The sequence below is a fragment of the Entelurus aequoreus genome, linkage group LG01, assembly GCF_033978785.1.
Source record: "Entelurus aequoreus isolate RoL-2023_Sb linkage group LG01, RoL_Eaeq_v1.1, whole genome shotgun sequence".
NCBI classification, from domain to species: Eukaryota; Metazoa; Chordata; class Actinopteri; order Syngnathiformes; family Syngnathidae; genus Entelurus; species Entelurus aequoreus.
Genome location: NC_084731.1, coordinates 59564698 through 59583689, shown reverse-complemented (window position 1 = coordinate 59583689; position 18992 = coordinate 59564698). Strand labels below are relative to the sequence as shown.

Genomic DNA, 18992 nt, shown 5'->3' with positions numbered 1-18992 from the left:
GACTGTCGAAATGTAAATCAGAATCTAAAATAACCCCAAGATTTCTGGCTTTATTTGAGGTTTTCAGGGACAGTGATTGAAGGTGTTGGATGACTTTAAACCTTTCTTTTTTAGCACCAAAAACAATTATCTCAGTTTTATCTTCATTTAGTTGTAGGAAATTTTGGCACATCCAGTGTTTGACTTGCTCAATGCACTGGCACAGAAGATCTATGGGGCGATAGTCATTTGGTGATAGCGCTACATAGATTTGGGTGTCATCGGCATAGCAATGATGGTCAATGTTATTATTTTGCATGATTTGTCCTAGTGGGAGCATATAGATGTTAAATAAAGTCGGCCCCAAGATTGAACCTTGGGGGACTCCACACGTTACGTTGGTTGGTTCTGATACAAAGTCACCAATGGAAACAAAATAGTTCCTATCTTGTAGATATGACTTGAACCAGCTTAAAACTGTGCCTGAGATCCCCACCCAGTTTTCCAACCTGTCCAAAAGTATTGAGTGGTCGACAGTGTCAAATGCAGCACTGAGGTCCAAAAGCATTAATACTGAAGTTTTGCCAGAGTCTGTGTTTAGACGGATGTCATTTATAACTTTAAGAAGGGCCGTCTCTGTGCTATGAAGAGGTCGAAATCCTGACTGGAAGTTGTTGTGGCAGCCAGTAGAAGCCAAGAAGTGATTTAGTTGTTGGAGGACAACTTTCTCAATTGTTTTACTTATGAATGGTAGATTTGAAATTGGTCTGTAGTTGTTGATAACAGAGGCATCTAGGCTCTGCTTTTTTAGAAGAGGTTTAATGACTGCAGTTTTGAAAGCCTTCGGGAAATTGCCCGATTTAATAGAATTATTAACTATTTGCAAGATGTCTGTTGATAGGCAGTCAAAAACATTCTTAAAGAAGTTGGTAGGTAAAACATCAAGGCAGCAGGTGGATGACTTTAGAGCTGTCACCGTTTCCACTAGAGTTTTAGAGTCTATGGCATTAAAGCTTGCCATCATTGCTGTGTTACTTTTGCCTAAATGGGGTGGTGATCCAACTTTTTTACTTGAGATATTGATGGTGCGTCTGATGCCTTCAATTTTATCAGTATAAAAGAATGCAAAGTCATTGCATTTCTGCGTGGAATGGAGTTCGGCTGGTATTTGTGTTGGGGGTTTAGTCAGTCTGTCAACGATTGTGAATAGACTGAGAACGTTGAGAAATGCTCATCAAACACTTATTTGGAACATCCCACAGGTGAACAGGCTAATTGGGAACAGGTGGGTGCCGTGATTGGGTATAAAAGCAGCTTCCATGAAATGCTCAGTCATTCACAAACAAGAATGGGGCGAGGGTCACCGTTTTGTCAACAAATGCGTGAGCAAATTGTCCAAATGTTTAAAGAACAACATTTCTCAACCAGCTATTGCAAGGAATGTAGGGATTTCACCATCTACGGTCCATAATATCATCAAAAGGTTCAGAGAATCTGGAGAAATCACTGCACGTAAGCGGCAAGGCCGAAAACCAACATTGAATGCCCATGACCTTGGATCCCTCAGGCGGTACTGCTTCAAAAAGCGACATGAGGGGGGTATATACATTATGTACATGACACATCTGTAAGTGCAAGTTAAAACTCTACTATGCAAAGCCAAAGCCATTTATCAACAACACCCAGAAACGCTTCGCTGGGCCCGAGCTCATCTAAGATGGACTGATGCAAAGTGGAAAAGTGTTCTGTGGTCTGACGAGTCACCATTTCAAATTATTTTTGGAAACTGTGGACGCCGTGTCCTTCGGACTAAAAAGGAAAAGAACCATCCGGACTGTTCTAGGCGCAAAGTTAAAAAGCCAGCATCTGTGATGGTATGGGGGTGTATTAGTGCCCAAGGCATGGGTAACTTACACATCTGTGAAGGCACCATTAATGCTGAAAGGTACATACAGGTTTTGAAACAGCATATGTTGCCATCCAAGCAACGTCTTTTTCATGGACGCCCCTGCTTATTGCAGCAAGACAATGCCAAGCCACTTGTTACAACAGCGTGGCTTCAGAGTAAAAGAGTGCGGGTACTAGACTGGCCTGTCTGTAATCCAGACCTGTCTCCCATTGAAAATGTGTGACGCATTATGAAGCCTAAAATACCACAACGGAGACCCCGGACTGTTGAACAACTTAAGCTGTACATCAAGCAAGAATGGGAAATAATTCCACTTCAAAAATGTGTCTCCTCAGTTCCCAAACGTTTACTGAGTGTTGTTAAAAGAAAAGGCCATGTAAAACAGTGGTGAACATGCCCTTTCCCAACCACTTTGGCACGTGTTGCAGCCATGAAATAATTATTATTTGCAAAAAAAAAAAAAAGTTTATGAGTTTGAACATCAAATATCTTGACCAAGCCACATTCTGCCCAAACGTTTACTGAGTGTTGTTAAAAGGAAAGGCCATGTAACACAGTGGTAAAAATGCCCCTGTGACAACTTTTTTGCAATGTGTTGCTACCATTAAACTCTGAGTTAATTTGCACACAAAAAAATTCTCAGTTGGAACATTAAATATCTTGTCTTTGCAGTCTATTCAATTGAATATAAGTTGAAAAGGATTTGCAAATCATTGTATTCTGTTTTATTTACCATTTACACAACGTGCCAACTTCACTGGTTTTGGGTTTTGTAGATCATCTACATCAACAATATGATTTCCCTGAGTAGCTGGACAGGACAAAGTGTAAAATGTGGTTCATTTAGCTTGCCTTTTGATAGGATTCATGAGAATGACTTGGTGCCGAGTCTTCTTACCGCGCGTGCTTCACAGTGGACGTGTAGGCGCATTTCCTGGCCACCTGCCGAGCCAGCGAGAAGAGCTCCACCCGTCTCAGCAGGAGGGCGTTGTCCCGCATACAGAACTGGGCCGCGGCCTCGTTGATGATCAGCTGAGGAGGGAACAAGATGAACAATGGTCAGGTGACAGAATCTGGGGAACATCTCCCAGTCTCCGGACGTGATTTTACCTCGTGCTGCGTGAGGTGCTTGCCTTCTCTGCGCTTGGAGTCGAAGCGTCCGTAGATGAGACTGTACTTGCGGATCTCCTCTTCCTTCTTCACGTCCCGGGAGCTCATTTCAAAGATGTGGCCCACGGTCTTGGCCATCTTCTTGTTTATCCTCAGCAGACTCTTCATCTCTGCCGGGTCGGAGCGAGGCAGAGTCCTGAGGAGTCTCTCCACGCTGTCTGCCACGGACTGAGCTGTCTCGGCGTCCAGTTGTCCCGCGGGCCAGGCCGACAGAGCGTTGGAGGAGGAACTCGGAGACCCTGGGGGAACGGGGGCACGTACAGGTGGGTGAGGGGGGCTGGGCGGCTCCTCCTCCATTCCTGACGAGGCGCAATTGCCGTTGGGTTCTGGGCCGAGCCAGTGTGGTTCCATGGGGGACAGTTTTTCGCGGTAGTGTGCGTCCGGGGGCTGGGGGGACGCCTGGGAACAGGGGCTCCGAGGGCTCCCGCTGTGCATGGGGGTAAGACACGCCCTATCCTCGCGTTCACACGGTGACCCCGGCTGCCCGTTGCTCACAGATCTCCTGGGCCAACTCGGACCTGTGCCGTCGACTTTAAACAGCGGGATCCCCCCGACGGAGGGCACGCCGGACGCGGGCTGGCTGAAAACCGTGGGGTTGGCGGCCCAGTCTCGGAGGGCCTTCTGGAGCCTGCGCACGTGCAGCGGCTTGGTGGCCATGCCCACCAGGGCCATGATCTCCAGGAACTCGTCCTCAGCCGCTTCACAGAGCTGCTGCACGTCATCGCCGCCCTGCTGGATGAAGGTGTCGTAGTAGGCCAGCAGGTTGGCCCTCTGCAGGACCCGGTAGAGCTGCAGCTCCCCGAGTGTGCGCGGAAGAGACATGGTGCGCTGCGTGGATAAGTAGAGGCGGGACAAATGAGACACAAAGACCTAGACAAGTCTGAAACAGCTCAAGCAGGGCTATTCAACTGGCGGCCCGCCTAAGCTTTTAATTTGGCCCGCCAAACAACACCCAAATAGGCTTGATGAAACCATTCAAAACTGTGTTGTTCATGTATGCAGTCCTCCCATCCCCATACGTGTCGCCTTGAAAAAAATCTAAACAAATCACAAAAATCTGACTTAACAGCGACTGGACAACAAATGTATTGAAATTGCTGACTTTGTGATGTTGAACTGAATTAATTAACTCATATTATGCTCAACATATGGTGAATGTTTATATTCAACTTGGAGAATGCGAACCACCAGGTTTAAGTAAATAATGGTTGAGTCCATAATAAATTAAGGAGCCTTTGTTGGACATTCGCATGTGGACTGGGTTAACTCTCTCACAAGAAGAGGCAATAAATTCAGACTTTGGAATGCAAAAGTGATAGCTCTATCCTGGAGGAGAGACTCCTTGTCTGTCTTCACTTCAACATTTAAGTTACACCATATAGAGGTTGTTTTCCGGACACTTACACATGAACATCTCCTTACATGGTCAGGTTGTACTCTCCTGAATTAACACACACCCAGACAGAGAAAGAAGAAATATAAGACGGTGGTTGAACTCCTCTAAGTTAGGAGTGGCTCATTTTCTTCACCTGACCTCTTCCAGGAACTGCAGTCCTGTATAATGACACTCGCTTGTAATAAGGCAACTTTTGGTTCAGTAAAGCGTCTCCGACGTCTCTTTTGATCCAACCGCACTGCCGTGTCACCCTTCTGTCTGAAGGAGGATGACAAGACCAGAAATGCACATCAATGTCTTTTGTATTCGCGGTCCTGTTGTTTTTGGCTGTTTGACTAAAAAATTAATGTAGCGTTGAATTTGACCAGCAGAGGGCAATAAAGCTACACCTAAGGTCTAATTGTGTTAAACTACATGTGTGCAATGTTTGCTGTGGGTATTAACACTTAACCTACTGTTTTATATATGTAACATACACAATGGACATTATTTGGAACGGCGTGGCTCGGTTGGTCGGGCGGTCGTGCCAGCAAGTTGAGAGTTCCGGGTTCGATCCCCGTTTCCGCCATCCAAGTCACTGCCCTTGTGTCCTTGGGCAAGATAAACACCCAAATAGGCTTGATGAAACCATTCAAAACAAGGTTGCTCATGTATGCAGTACTCCCGCCAATCCGCAGGGGGGCAACAGCGAAGCATTTGTGTCACAGTGAAGCAACAGTGGGTGAGTAGAAGAAAACGACGACACTATCGACCCTGAAAAAAAAATCTAAATAAATCTGACTTTTAACAGCGACTGGACAACAAATGTATTCCTGGTCGTGTTGTTTTTGACTGTTTGACTCTGCCGATCAAAAATTGTTAAATACATGTAGCGCTGAATTTGACCAGCAGAGGGCGATAAAGCTACATCTTCATTGTGTTAAACCGCATGTGTGCAATGTTTACTGTGTGTATTAACACTAAACCTTGTATTTTATTCATGTAACATACACAATGGACATTATTTATGTAGAGTACACAATGGACATTATTTGGAACGGCGTGGCTCGGTTGGTAAAGCGGCCGTGCCAGCAACTTGAGAGTTCGAGGTTCGATTCCCGCTTCTAGTGTGCCACGAGAAAATATGCAATTTCACCCAATTGGCCTAAAAAATATTGTTTGCAAACCAATATTTGTAATCCGCAAGAAATGTGCCTGTACTTTCTTGCGATCGGCATAGTGACTAGGGATGTCCGATAATATCGACCGATAAATGCTTTAAAATGTAATATCGGAAATGATCGGTATCGGTTTCAAAATGATCGGTATCGGTTTCAAAAAGTAAAATGTATGACTATTTAAAACGCCACTGTGTACACGGACGTAGGAAAAAGTACAGAGTGCCAATAAACCTTGAAGGCACTGCCTTTGCGTGCCGGCCCATTCACATAATATCTACGGCTTTTCACACACACAAGTGAATGCAATTCATACTTGGTCAACAGCCATACAGGGCACACTGAGGGTGACCGCATAAACAACTTTAACACTGTTACAAATATGCGCCACACTGTGAACCCACACCAAACAAGAATGACAAACACATTTAGGGAGAACATCCGCACCATAACACAACATAATCACAACAGAACAAATACCCAGAACCCCTTGCGGCACTAACTCTTCCGGGACGCTACAATATACACCCCCCGCTACCACCAAACCCCGCCCCCCACCTCAACCCCGCCCCCACCTACCCCGCCCACCTCAACCTCCTAATGCTCTCTCAGGGAGAGCATGTCCCAAATTCCAAGCTGCTGTTTTGAAGCAAGTTAAAAAAAATAATGCACTTTGTGACTTCAATAATAAATATGGCAGTGCCATGTTGGCACTTTTTTCCATAACTTGAGTTGAAGTTGTTCTCTTATTTTGGAAAACCTTGTTACATTGTTTAATGCATCCAGCGGGGCATCACAACAAAATTAGGCATAATAATGTGTTAATTCCACAACTGTATATATCGGTATCGGTTGATATCGGTATCGGTAATTAAGAGTTGGACAATATCGGAATATCGGATATCGGCAAAAAAGCCATTATCGGACATCTCTAATAGTGACCATGTAATACTCCTCCATATCAGTAGGTGGCAGCAGGTAGCTAGTGGCTGAGTAGGCCTACTTTGAGAATTAGTGTTAATGGTTTCAATTCATATCGAACAATTGCGGCAAATTTTGTCATATTTGGTCAATACACGCTACTGAGTGTCATTTGTTAAAATTTTCTGTAGTGGGATTTTTTTAATAAATAAAAAATGTGCCTAGGCTCAAAAAAGGTTGGAAAACAAAGACTTAGATAACGGGTTTCACTATGTGAAGCGTTTTGAGTCGCTGCAGAAAAGCTCTATATAAATATAATTCACTTCACATTTATGTAACACACACAATGGACTTTTGTAATGTTGATATTTCCAGTTTTACATAAAAAAACAATTCAAAAGAAGGAACATCAACAAAACTTGGTTGCTACATCTGTAAGTGCAAGTTAAAACTCTACTATGCAAAGCGAAAGTCATTTATCAACAACACCCAGAAACGCTTCGCTAGGCCCGACCTCATCTAAGATGGACTGATGCAAAGTGGAAAAGTGTTCTGTGGTCTGACGAATCCACATTTCAAATTGTTTTTGTAAACTGTGGACGTCGTGTCCTCCGGAACAAAGAGGAAAATAACCATCCGGACTGTTCTAGATGCAAATTTCAAAAGCCAGCATCTGTGATGGTATGGGGGTGTATTAGTGCCCAAGGCAAGGGTAACTTACACATCTGTGAAGGCACCATTAATGCTGAAAGGTACACACAGGTTTTGGAGCAACATGTGTTGCCATTCAAGCACGGTCTTTTTCATGGTCGCCCCTGCTTATTTCAGCAAGACCAAGCCACATTCTGCCCAAACGTTTACTGAGTGTTGTTGAAAGGAAAGGCCATGTAACACAGTGGTAAAAATACCCCTGTGACAACTTTTTTGCAATGTGTTGCTGCCATTAAATTCTAAGTTAATGATTATTTGCACAATTTTTTAAATTTTTTTATTCATAATTCATAATTCACTTCACATTTATGTAACACACACAATATACTTTTGTAATTATACTTAGACAAACTTTGATGACCCACAAGGGGAATTGTTCCACACAGTAGCTCAGTTACAAAGGATGGAAAGTGTAAGGCTGGAAAGGATAATGCAGGTATAAAGTAGACAAAAAATGTACCATAGTAGCAATATATAATATAACATATATGTTAACACATACTGATATATTATATTATATTATATCTTTACATAATACATACAATATATAACAATGACCATGTACAATATTACAGTAAATGTCAGTGTTTTTCAACCTTTTTTGAGCCAAGGCACATTTTTTTCATTGAAAAAAATCCAGGGGGACACTATCCCATCCTCGTCGCCATTGTTGTGTGCCAAACTTGTCACTTATTAGTTCACTTATTAGCAATCTAAGCTTAATAATACACCAAAAGAAAGCTTATTGTCTTTTTCTGCCTTTTATTCCCGCTCTTACTTTTTCCACTTCCAGGTGTCCAACACACAACACGTGTCATCATATTCTGTGTCCCCCGCCCTTAAGTTACCCTTACAATGGTTTCCGGTATTGTCCTGTGACCCGGGTAACCACCACCAGTAGAAAATGTTAAAAACGAAACTCAATAGCCTATATCGACAATACAAAGTCGTTCTCATCATATACGTGACGCAATTGTTCGATATGACTTCAAGCCGTAACCATCATTAATTCTCTTGTCTCAAAGTAGGGTTACAAAGCAATTAACTACCTGCTGCCACCTACTGGTACGGAAGAGTATTACATGGTTAGTGCTGATCTCCAGACAGCACAGACACTCTACAGCGGCACATTGTTTGTGGACTATGATTATCGGTTTGCAAAAAATATTTTTCCGACCAATTAAGTGAAATTGCATAATTTCCCACAGCACACCACACAATATATCACGGTACACTAGTGTGCTGCGGCGCAGTGGTTGAAAAACACTGGTATGTGTAACAGCTGCAGCATAAAATAGAGAGTAGATCCAGCAGAAAATAGACATTATAAACAAAGAGAGGTAGCTAATGTTGATATTTTCAGTCTTACAAAAAAAAAGAAAAATTCAAAAGGCAGAACATCAACAGCTGATGCGCTAGCTGTCCAAAGTCGGGACCCAGGGTGGACCACTCATCTGTGCATCAGTTGGGGACGTCTCTGTGCTGCTGACCTGTCTCCACTCAAGATGATCTCATGCTGGCCCCACAATGGACTGGACTCTCACTATTATGATAGATCCACTATGGACTGGACTCTCACTATTATGATAGATCCACTTTGGACTGGACTCTCACACTATTATGCTAGACCCACTATGGACTGGACTCTCACTATTATGTTAGATCCACTATGGACTGGACTCTCACACTATTATGTTAGATCCACTATGGACTGTACTCTCACTATTATGATAGATCCACTATGGACTGGACTCTCACACTATTATGTTAGATCCACGATGGACTGGACTCTCACAATATTATGTTAGATCCACTATGGACTTGACTCTCACAATATTATGCTAGATCCACTATGGACTGGACTCTCACTATTATGTTAGATCCACTGTGGACTGGACTCTCACAAGATTATGTTAGATCCACTATGGACGGGACTCTCACAATATTATGCTAGATCCACTATGGACTGGACTCTCACTATTATGTTAGATCCACTATGGACTGGACTCTCACAATATTATGCTAGATCCACTCGACGTCCATTGCACCGGTCGCCCGAGGCGGGGGTCCCCCACATCTGCGGTCCCTTCCAAGGTTTCTCATTGTTTTCCCATTGGGTTGAGTTTTGTCTTGCCCTGATGTGGGATCTGAGCCGAGGATGTCGCTGTGGATTGTGCAGCCCTTTGAGACACTCGTGATTTAGGGCTATATAAGTAAACATTGATTGATTGATTGATTCCCGGGCGCGGCCACCGCTGCTGCCTACTGCTCCCCTCACCTCTCAGGGGGTGATCAAGGGGATGGGTCAAATGCAGAGAATAATTACGCCACACCTAGTGTGTGTGTGACAATCATTGGTACGTTAACTTTAACTTACACAGGCACTTTCTAAAGAAGTGAAGTTAATTATATGTATATAGCGCTTTTTCTCTAGTGACTCAAAGCGCTTTTACATAGTGAAACCCAATATCTAAGTTACATTTAAACCAGTGTGGGTGGCACTGGGAGCAGGTGGGTAAAGGGTCTTGCCCAAGGACACAACGGCAGCGGCTAGGATGGCGGAAGCGGGGATCAAACCTGGAACCCTCAAGTTGCTGGCACGGCCACTCTACCAACCGACCTATACCACATCGTTCTTCTTACCTTCTTCTAGTCTTGGAGTGGCAGTCGGCTCCAACGTCGAAACAATTCAAAACAAGCAGCGCCAGATGTTGCAATCAGACAAACGCCGCCTTGAATTTTATTCTCCTTTCCTCGCTCGGCTCTCGCCTTGAAGCGGAAGCGTGGCCGGCCGGGATCGGCGTCGTAGAATCCCCTCCGCGCACCAGAGCCGGTATGAGATCACTGGCAGAAATCCTCCTCCGGCGCAGCGTATTGGTCGCTGTGTGTGTGTGTGTGCGTGTGTGTGTGTGTGTGTGTGTGTGTGTGTGTGTGTGTGTGTGTGTGTGTGTGTGTGTGTGTGTGTGTGTGTGTGTGTGTGTGTGTGTGTGTGTGTGTGTGTGTGTGTGTGTGTGTGTGTGTGTGGGCCGGAGAATGACGGGGGCGGACTGCAGCGCGCCATCTGACCGAAAAAGAGCCTTCCTCTCCCGGTAGAGAGGGGGCTTTCAAATTGGAGATGTGGGTGGGAGAGGCGGGGGTCTCCGAATTAACCCCGGTGTGTCTTAAGACGTGTTTGCTTTAAAAAATAACAAAGACCCCGTAATGACGAGGCGACTTAGTAATCAGTTACATTTTTTTTCTTTATTATTTCTTATATTTATTATCATTTTAGGGCGGCAATCATATTGTGTTCCTTATTGTCAATTTCCTCATGCAAAACTATGACTAGGAGTAAAAAAACTACTACTGAACATTCCCATTATGGACATTTATAGACGATCCACTCATAATGAAAACAATGAATTTATTGTAGTTACAAATCATATTCCAGTGGTTCTAAAACTCTTTTTTACCAAGTAGCACCTCAGACAACTCTTGACTCTCCAAGTACCACCATAATGAGTAACATTAACGTACAGTTGCATAGGCCTAAGTATTCATCAAATACCACCATAATGAGCAACATTAACGTACAGTTGCATAGTAGGCCTAAGTATTCATCAAATACCACCATAATGAGCCACATTAACATACAGTTGCATAGTAGGCCAAGGTGTTTCATCAAGTACCACAATAATGACCAACAATAAAATACAGTAGTGTAGTATACCTAAGTATTCATCAAGTACCACCATAATGACAACATCAAAGTACAGTAGTGTAGTAGACCTAAGTATTCATCAAGTACCACCATAATGACAACATTAAAGTACAGTAGTATAGTAGACCTAAGTATTTATCAAGTACCACCATAATGACAACATTAAAGTACAGTAGTGTAGTAGACCTAAGTATTCATCAAGTACCACCATAATGACCAACATTAAAATACAGTAGTGTAGTAGACCTAAGAATTCATCAAGTACCACCATAATGACAACATTTAAATACAATAGTGTAAGACCTAAGTATTCATCAAGTATCAACATAATCCATCCATCCATTTTCTACCGCTTGTCCCTTTTGGGGTCACGGGAGGTCGCTGGAGCCTGTATCAACATAATGACAACATTTAAATAAGGTAGTGTAGTAGACCTAAGTATTCATCAAGTACCACCGTAATGACCAACATTAAAATACAGTAGTGCAGTACACCTAAGTATTCATCAAGTACCACCATAATGACAAAATTAAAGTACAGTAGTGTAGTAGACCTAAGTATTCATCAAGTACCACCATAATGACATCTAAAATCATTAGTGTAGTAGACCTAAGTATTCATCAAGTACCACCATAATGACAACATTTAAATAAAGTAGTTTAGTAGTCCTAAGTATTCATCAAGTACCACCATAATGACAATAATTAAAGTACAGTAGTGTAGTAGACCTAAGTATTCATCAAGTACCACCATAATGACATCTAAAATCAGTAGTGTAGTATACCTAAGTATTCATCAAGCACCACCATAATGACAACATTTAAATAAAGTAGTGCAGTAGTCCTAAGTATTCATCAAGTACCACCATAATGACAACGTTAACGTACAGTTGCATAGTAGGCCTAAGTATTCATTAAAACACAGCCCAGGTTTTATTTAAAAGGGAACTGCACTTTTTTTTTCTTCTTCTTTCGTGTATCGTCTTCATATGTCCATCTTCGTGTCGTGTAGCCACTCCCTCGTCTCAGGTCCCACTTGGAAGAGGCCCTCCTCTGAAGGCGGTCTATGCCGGGGACAGGTAGTGATGATGTGGTCGGCAGTCTGCTCAGGCTCCCCGCACTCACACGCTGCACTGTCTTTAGGCCCCACTTCTTCATGGACGCTTTGAAGCAACCAACCCCTGTGCGAAGGCGGTTCAGGAGGGTCCATTGCCGGCGAGGTAGATCTTCTCCCTCCACGCCACCTCCAGGATCCTGGATGTAATGGTGTAGGTGTGTCTGTCCTGCTGACTCCCACTCCTGCTTCCATTCCGCTGCCAGCCAGGCTTTGGTTGTCAGATCCTCCGGGATGGAAATAAGCATCTCTTGTGCGGCCTGATTGTATGGCTGGCGGGACTTGAGTCTGCTTGGAGGTGTTGCCATGGTGGTGGTTTCATGGAGGAGGTGCCAGCTGTGTTCCTGGGCTTTCCTTGCCAGGGCGAGGGTAGCGGCCTCTCGCCGTAGGCCGGCTGGCGCTATCCCTGCTAGGACTGGCAGGTAGAACACGGGGGTGGGTTTCAGGCAGCCACTTATGATCCGGAGGGCATTGTTGATGGCCGTATCGACCTTCTTGGCATGTGGGCTTCTACACCAGGTTGGGGCACAGTACTCAGCTGCAGAGAATACGAGGGCTTGTGTGGAGATACGTAGTACCTTGGCCGAGGCCCCCCAGGTTGTACCAGCTAGGCGCCGGATGAGTGAGACCCTTGCTGTTACTTTAGCCCTCACTTCATCCAAATGTTGTTCATAGGACAGTGTCCTGTCCAAGCGTACGCCCAGGTACTTTGGGGCCTGCTGGAACTCCAGGGGTTGATTGTCCACTAAGATCTCCAGCTCCCTTCTTGCTTCCCTGTTGCAGAGGTGGAATGCTGCTGATACAGTCTTTCCCTTACTGAGCTGCAGTCGCCAGCTTCGAAGGTAGGCAGCCAGGACGTCCATGTCCTGATTGAGACCCTCTTCAACCGCCTTCCATGTGGGCCGGTGTAGCATGATGGCTAGGTCATCCGCGTATCCATACCTTCTAGATGTCGTCACCGGTAGGTCAAAGGACAGACCCTTGTGGGACCCCGTTTCTCAGCCTCCTGAGCCTGCTGCGCTGGCCATCACTGGTCTGGAGAATGAAGCTGCGGTTTGACAGCATCTCCATGATGAAGTTGACCATATGACGGTCCGGGATTGTTCTCAGCAGCTTCAGGTGGAGTCCGCGGTGCCAGACGGTATCGTAAGCAACAGTCAGGTCCAGTAGTACCACCCCAGCTTTCGTTTTGGCCTGGAAGCTACCCTCGAGATCTTGTGTGGGAAGGGTTACCTGGTCCACTGTAGACCTGCCCCGACGGAAGCCAGCCTGTTCCCTCGGAAGTTGTGAGTCAACTACTGGCTCAATTCGGCTGTGTATCGTCCTCTCCAGGATTTTAAAAGGGACGCACAGCAACGAGATTGGTCTGTAGGACTTGGGGTCATCCGCAGGTTTGTTGGGTTTCAAGAGGGCTATGACAGCGGCCCGTCGCCATGCCCTTGGGAGCTTGGACCTCCGGAGGCACGCAGAGAAGAATGCATGCAGCCAGGCAGATGTTATTTCGCTCTGGTGGATCACAAACTCTGGGTGGATGTTGTCGGAGCCTGGTGCCTTGCCTTGTTTGAGTTTGGCCATAGCGTCCTTGAGCTCAGCTGGTGTGAAATCTCCTGACAGGTTGGCATTAACACTGGCCGCCCTAGAGAGACTGGATACCTCGTGGGATGTTGAGCGGGCAAACTCTTTGTCTGCGTCTGGGAAGCGGACATTTTTCAGGAGTTGGGCTGCGATGGAGTTTGCTGTCACAGGGCACTTGGGAGGCGGTGTACTTCTTCCTGAGAGCTGGTTTATGGTCTGCCACGCTTTACGGCTGGAGTGGGTAAAGTCAATCGACTCGGCGACCTCTGTCCATCTAGCCCTGCGAGTGGCGTCCAGCTTCTCAAGCAGTGCCGTTGCTGTTGCATCCACTTCAGCTCTTGAGCTAGCCTGCTGGTGGGCTCGCAGGAGGTGGTTGCACTCCTCGTTCCAACCCGGGATGTAGTTTGCATTGTAGCCTCGTGGTATGGTTTTCTTCGCTGCCCCTGTCAGCACTTCACAGTAGGCTGCATATGCAGCATCCACATTAGGAGTGTCTGGGTCCGGGAGGGTGACAGATCTTCTCTCTGTGTCAAAAGAAAAAGCATGCCAGTTGGCCTTCCAGAAATTCCATCTTTTGACTGGCTTCCCTGCGACCGGCTGCACCAGTGATGGTATTCTGATGACAGATGGTCGGTGGTGTGATCGGGGTAACCTGTCAATGACCCTTCTCTCTGGCATCGGGTCATTACTGTGGAACACAGCAAAGGCGAGGTCTGGGTTGGTGAAGGTGTTCCATCTGGAGGAGTAGAAGCTTGGTGGCTCTTTGGGGTCAAACAGGAGATGGGCGTTGGCATTGGAGGCCCACTCGCTCAGCGTCTCCCCATCCGGTGTTGTGTGGGAGTATCCCCAGTCGGTGTGCTGGCAGTTAAAATCCCCGGCGTAGATGGCGGGTGCCGGGGTAGTTGGGAGGGCCGATGTGGACAGTACAGATGGTGGGGGCTTGTACACGTTCACAACCGTTGTTGTCTGTATCCTCGTGGACATCCACTCGAGACTAGCGCCTGGAGGGGATTGGCCTGTGGCTGCCCAGCTGAGGTCAGACCTGACAAAGGTGGCCATCCCGTGCTGCCTGCTGAGGATGGAGCCGGCGAGGTGGAACCCGGGCAACCTGAGAAAGTCTGCTTTTCCACAGTGCGTCTCCTGAAGGAGGACGGCCGCGACTTCATGGGAGTCGGCGAGGTGGCGTATGATGTCCAGTTTGGCGGTGGTGAGGCCCTCGACATTTAGCTGGAGCACTGTCAGGCCCTGGCGCTCGATGATCGGGATGGCTGCCCGCCCTGACGTGAGCTTGCGTCCCCCCGGCCTCTTGCGCCCTGATCTGACAGCGTGACGATTAGGTGGCGACATTCGTTTCATGAGCTGGTCTTGCACCATATCTCATTACTTGCAGGGGAGGCCGCGTGGAGGCTGTCGTCTTCTCCCCCACTTTTTTTTTTAAATTTATTTTATTTTTTTAAAATTCTGCCTATCGTTCACAATCATTATGAGAGACAAGAACGCACATGTTTTTATTTTAGGATTTTAAAGATGATGAAAAAGAACGCTTGAAAGATGCGGCTAACGGAGTTCACCGTTGTAGCCTTCAAAGTCTCTAAAACAACTTCAAAACCGTCCATTAACGTTTTATATACACACCAAAAGTATATATGTAATGTAGTAACAGACACCTTCAGAACAATATGTAATATTTTTTATATACACACTGCAAGTATATATATATAATGTAGTAACAGACACTTTCATAACACTATGTAATATGTACAATATACACACTGCAAGTATATATATAATGTAGTAACAGACACCTTCATAACAATATGTAAAATGTACAATATACACACACTCAAGTATATATATATAATGTAGTAACAGACACCTTCATAACAATATGTAATATGTACAATATACACACTGCAAGTATATATATAATGTAGTAACAGACACCTTCATAACAATATAATAATAATAATGGATTAGATTTTATATCGCGCTTTTCTATTATTAGATACTCAAAGCGCTCACAAAGAAGTGGGAATCCATCATTCATTCACACCTGGTGGTATGTAATATGTACAATATACACACTGCAAGTATATATATAATGTAGTAACAGACACCTTCATAACAATATGTGATATGTTTTATATACACACTGCAAGTATATATATAATGTAGTAACAGACAGCTTCATAACAATATGTAATATGTACAATAAACACATTGCAAGTATATATATAATGTAGTAACATACACCTTCATAACAATATGTAATATGTACAATATACACACTGCAAGTATATATATATAATGTAGTAACAGACACCTTCATAACAATATGTAATATGTACAACATACAGACACGCGTGTGTGTTCTAATCGTGGCACATTTCGTAACAAACAACTAAGATGGCTATTTTTGAACAAAATAGGTTTCACAACCTTATCTTTTTGAAGCTGAATATACAGAGGATGAACTGCTGCTTCTAGAAGTGAGCACAGAGGAAGAGTGAGACGCTGGAGCAGATGGAAGCCGAGAGTGTGAAGTGAAAGTGACTTTGGCACTATAAATGTTGAACTTGGAGACAAACTGTTTCGACATAAATGGAGTGCTTACTCAAATAAACCAGAAACATGTCTTTGGCCAGCTGTACCAAACAGACAACTGTCCATCAAGGTAGTCACACTTTATATTGATCATGATACACGCAGCACGTCATGTGTGTTATTACAACTACAGTACATACGCTGTCTGGCTAGCTTTATACAAACAAAACATGAAATAATACTTTACAGATACTGTAATATGATTTTTCATGTTTTTCACTCAGTACAGATTGCTGTCCTATCACATTGTGTTGTGCATTAAAACTCAAATGTGTTTTGTGTTGTTGTAGAAGTTAGCTTATCTCTTGCCGTAGTTAGCTTTTACGGCTAATACCGTAGCATGTCGATGTGTCAGTATGTTAGAAAAAGAGTTCCTCAGAGTTCACTCTTACAATAACAATGTTGCTACAGTTTGGTTATTAAACAGGTTACAGAACGTAAATGAAGTGTTGTTGAGGGTTTTTCAATGCATCTTTTAAGTGATTTAGAGGTAGAATTGATTGCTAACATTAGCTGCATTGCTCGCCACCAATAACGAGCCGTTTTTTCCATGTTAGAAAACGAAAAAAACAAAAACCTTTTGTCTTGTTGTCTCTCATAATAATTGTGAATGATAAGCACAATTTTAAAAAAAAGTGCATTTTCCCTTTAACAGCTTTATTTAATATTTCGACAGTTTGAATGGTAACACTGTGTATGAATATTTAATTAGGTGCTTCTTTGGCGCACCACTAGATGAAGCCCGCGTACCTTATTCTTCCCGGGGTCCGAAAGAAAACACAGACATACGTTTGTTAAATTGTTATACAGAACGATAACAATAATACAACATTATAAAGTACATTATATTTACGTGACATCTGTTAGGAGTTGGTGATGTGGATCCCAAGGATGCAGAGACGAATTGGGGTTTACAATTGTTCTTCCTTTTTATTATGCGGAAGCACAAGGTAGCAAAAACAAAGGCGATGGTGGAAAACACAAAACACACCATGTAAAAAACTACTAAGAGAAAACAAACATACAAAACTAAAAGCGCTAGACAAGGCTAGGAAAAATATACTTCATGAAAGAAGTAATTAGACTAGGTACAAAAAAATAAAACGCTAGACAAGGCTAGGAATAATACGGGCCAACCTGAGATGAAAGGTACACGAACTAGTGAGTTCTCCTGGCACGATCAAACGTTTGGAAGCAATGGCAAAGTTCCGGCGCTCACCGGTTGTCAGCAGCCTGGTTAAATAAGCTGTTACTAATTACTGTCAGGTGTGTGCTGCTGCCTTGCGTCAGCTGCACTCCATACTGTGAACGAGAGAGAGAGTGAACATGGAGTGCAGACAACAGAAATGAGCAAGGACATTTACAGATTACCACAGTACCCCCCCCTCAACGGACGCCTCCTGGCGGCCTACCTGGCTTGTCTGGGAATCGAACGTAAAATTCCTTGATTAAGTCCTTGTCAATTATAAGCGATCTAGAAATCCATGACCGTTCCTCCGGGCCGTACCCCTCCCAGTCCACCAGGTATTGGAAACCCCTGCCCCTTCTTCTCACATCCAAGATGGTGTTTACTGTATATGCTGGGTGACCCTCAACCAGCCTGGGTGGAGGAGGCGGTACCTCAGGAGGACTGAGCGGGCTGGATGAGACAGGCTTGATGCGGGACACGTGAAAAACAGGATGGCACTTGAGATATCTAGGGAGATGGAGCTTGACTGCAACACGATTGATGATCTTGGCAATGGGGAATGGTCCAATGAACCTGGGAGCCAGTTTCCTAGATTCGGTGGCCAATGGTAGGTCCCGAGACGATAACCAGACCTTCTGTCCCAACCGGTAGTGTGGGGCTGGTGTGCGATGGCGGTTGGCTAAGAGTTGATTCCTGGCCGATGTTCTTCTTAACGCCGCCCTGGTGTTGCGCCAAGCCTGGTGAGCCCGATGCAGGTGTGCAGTAACTGATGGAACGTCGGCACTGGGTTGGGTAGAAGGAAAAACTGGTGGTTGGAACCCATAGGCGACGTGAAATGGAGACAGGCCGGTGGCGGAGCTAATGAGGGAATTGTGAGCGTATTCGATCCATGGGAGATTCTCAGACCAGGTCGAAGGTTGCTGATGACAAGTGCACCGGATGGCTGCCTCCAGGTCTTGGTTGGTCCGCTCGGTCTGTCCATTGCTCTGAGGGTGGTAGCCGGAGGACAGGCTAGGGGAGGCCCCCAGAGATTTGCAGAATGCCCTCCAGACGGCCGAGGAAAACTGTGGTCCTCTGTCGGATACCACATCAGTGGGGATGCCGTGCAGCCGGAAAGCGTGGAGCACTAATAATTGGGCAGTTTCAAGAGCTGACGGCAGCTTGGAGAGGGCCACGAAGTGGGCCATCTTCGAGAACCGGTCCACAATGGTCAAGACAGTGTCATTACCCTCGGAGGGGGGCAGTCCTGTGACAAAGTCCACAGCTATGTGTGACCACGGGCGGGAGGGGATGGGTAATGGGTGTAACAGTCCTGCTGGAGCCTGGTGGGATGCCTTGTTCCGGGCGCAGATCCGACATGCTGCCACAAACGCCTTCGTATCTGCCAGAATGGATGGCCACCAAAAACGCTGGGAGAGGACAAAACTGGTGCGACGAATACCTGGATGGCAAGCGATCTTCGACCCATGTGCCCAATCCAGAACGCTGGAACGGAGCCGAGGAACCACAAACAACCGACCTGGTGGGCAGCCCCGAGGAGATGTGTCCGACTTCAGGGCCTCCAAGAC

At 45.1% G+C, this 18992-nt stretch overlaps 3 protein-coding genes across 3 annotated transcripts in view; 1 reads left to right on the top strand and 2 right to left on the bottom strand.

Moving 5' to 3' along the window:
• nab2 (NGFI-A binding protein 2 (EGR1 binding protein 2)) overlaps positions 1-10258 on the bottom strand; it is a 36522-nt gene extending 26264 nt beyond the window's left edge. The window contains exons 1-3 of the mRNA XM_062026661.1: positions 9887-10258; positions 2999-3886; positions 2787-2920 (exon numbers count right to left, since the gene is read on the bottom strand). Of these exons, the coding sequence (XP_061882645.1) occupies positions 2787-2920; positions 2999-3880 (1016 nt within the window). The 5' untranslated portion in view covers positions 3881-3886; positions 9887-10258. The remainder of the gene's footprint in view (positions 1-2786; positions 2921-2998; positions 3887-9886) is intronic.
• The window catches only part of LOC133655258 (EEF1A lysine methyltransferase 3-like), a 477733-nt gene that overhangs the window by 229508 nt on the left and 229233 nt on the right, over positions 1-18992 (bottom strand). The window lies entirely within an intron of this gene.
• Positions 1-18992, top strand: part of dnajc14 (DnaJ (Hsp40) homolog, subfamily C, member 14) — a 262644-nt gene that overhangs the window by 189172 nt on the left and 54480 nt on the right. The window lies entirely within an intron of this gene.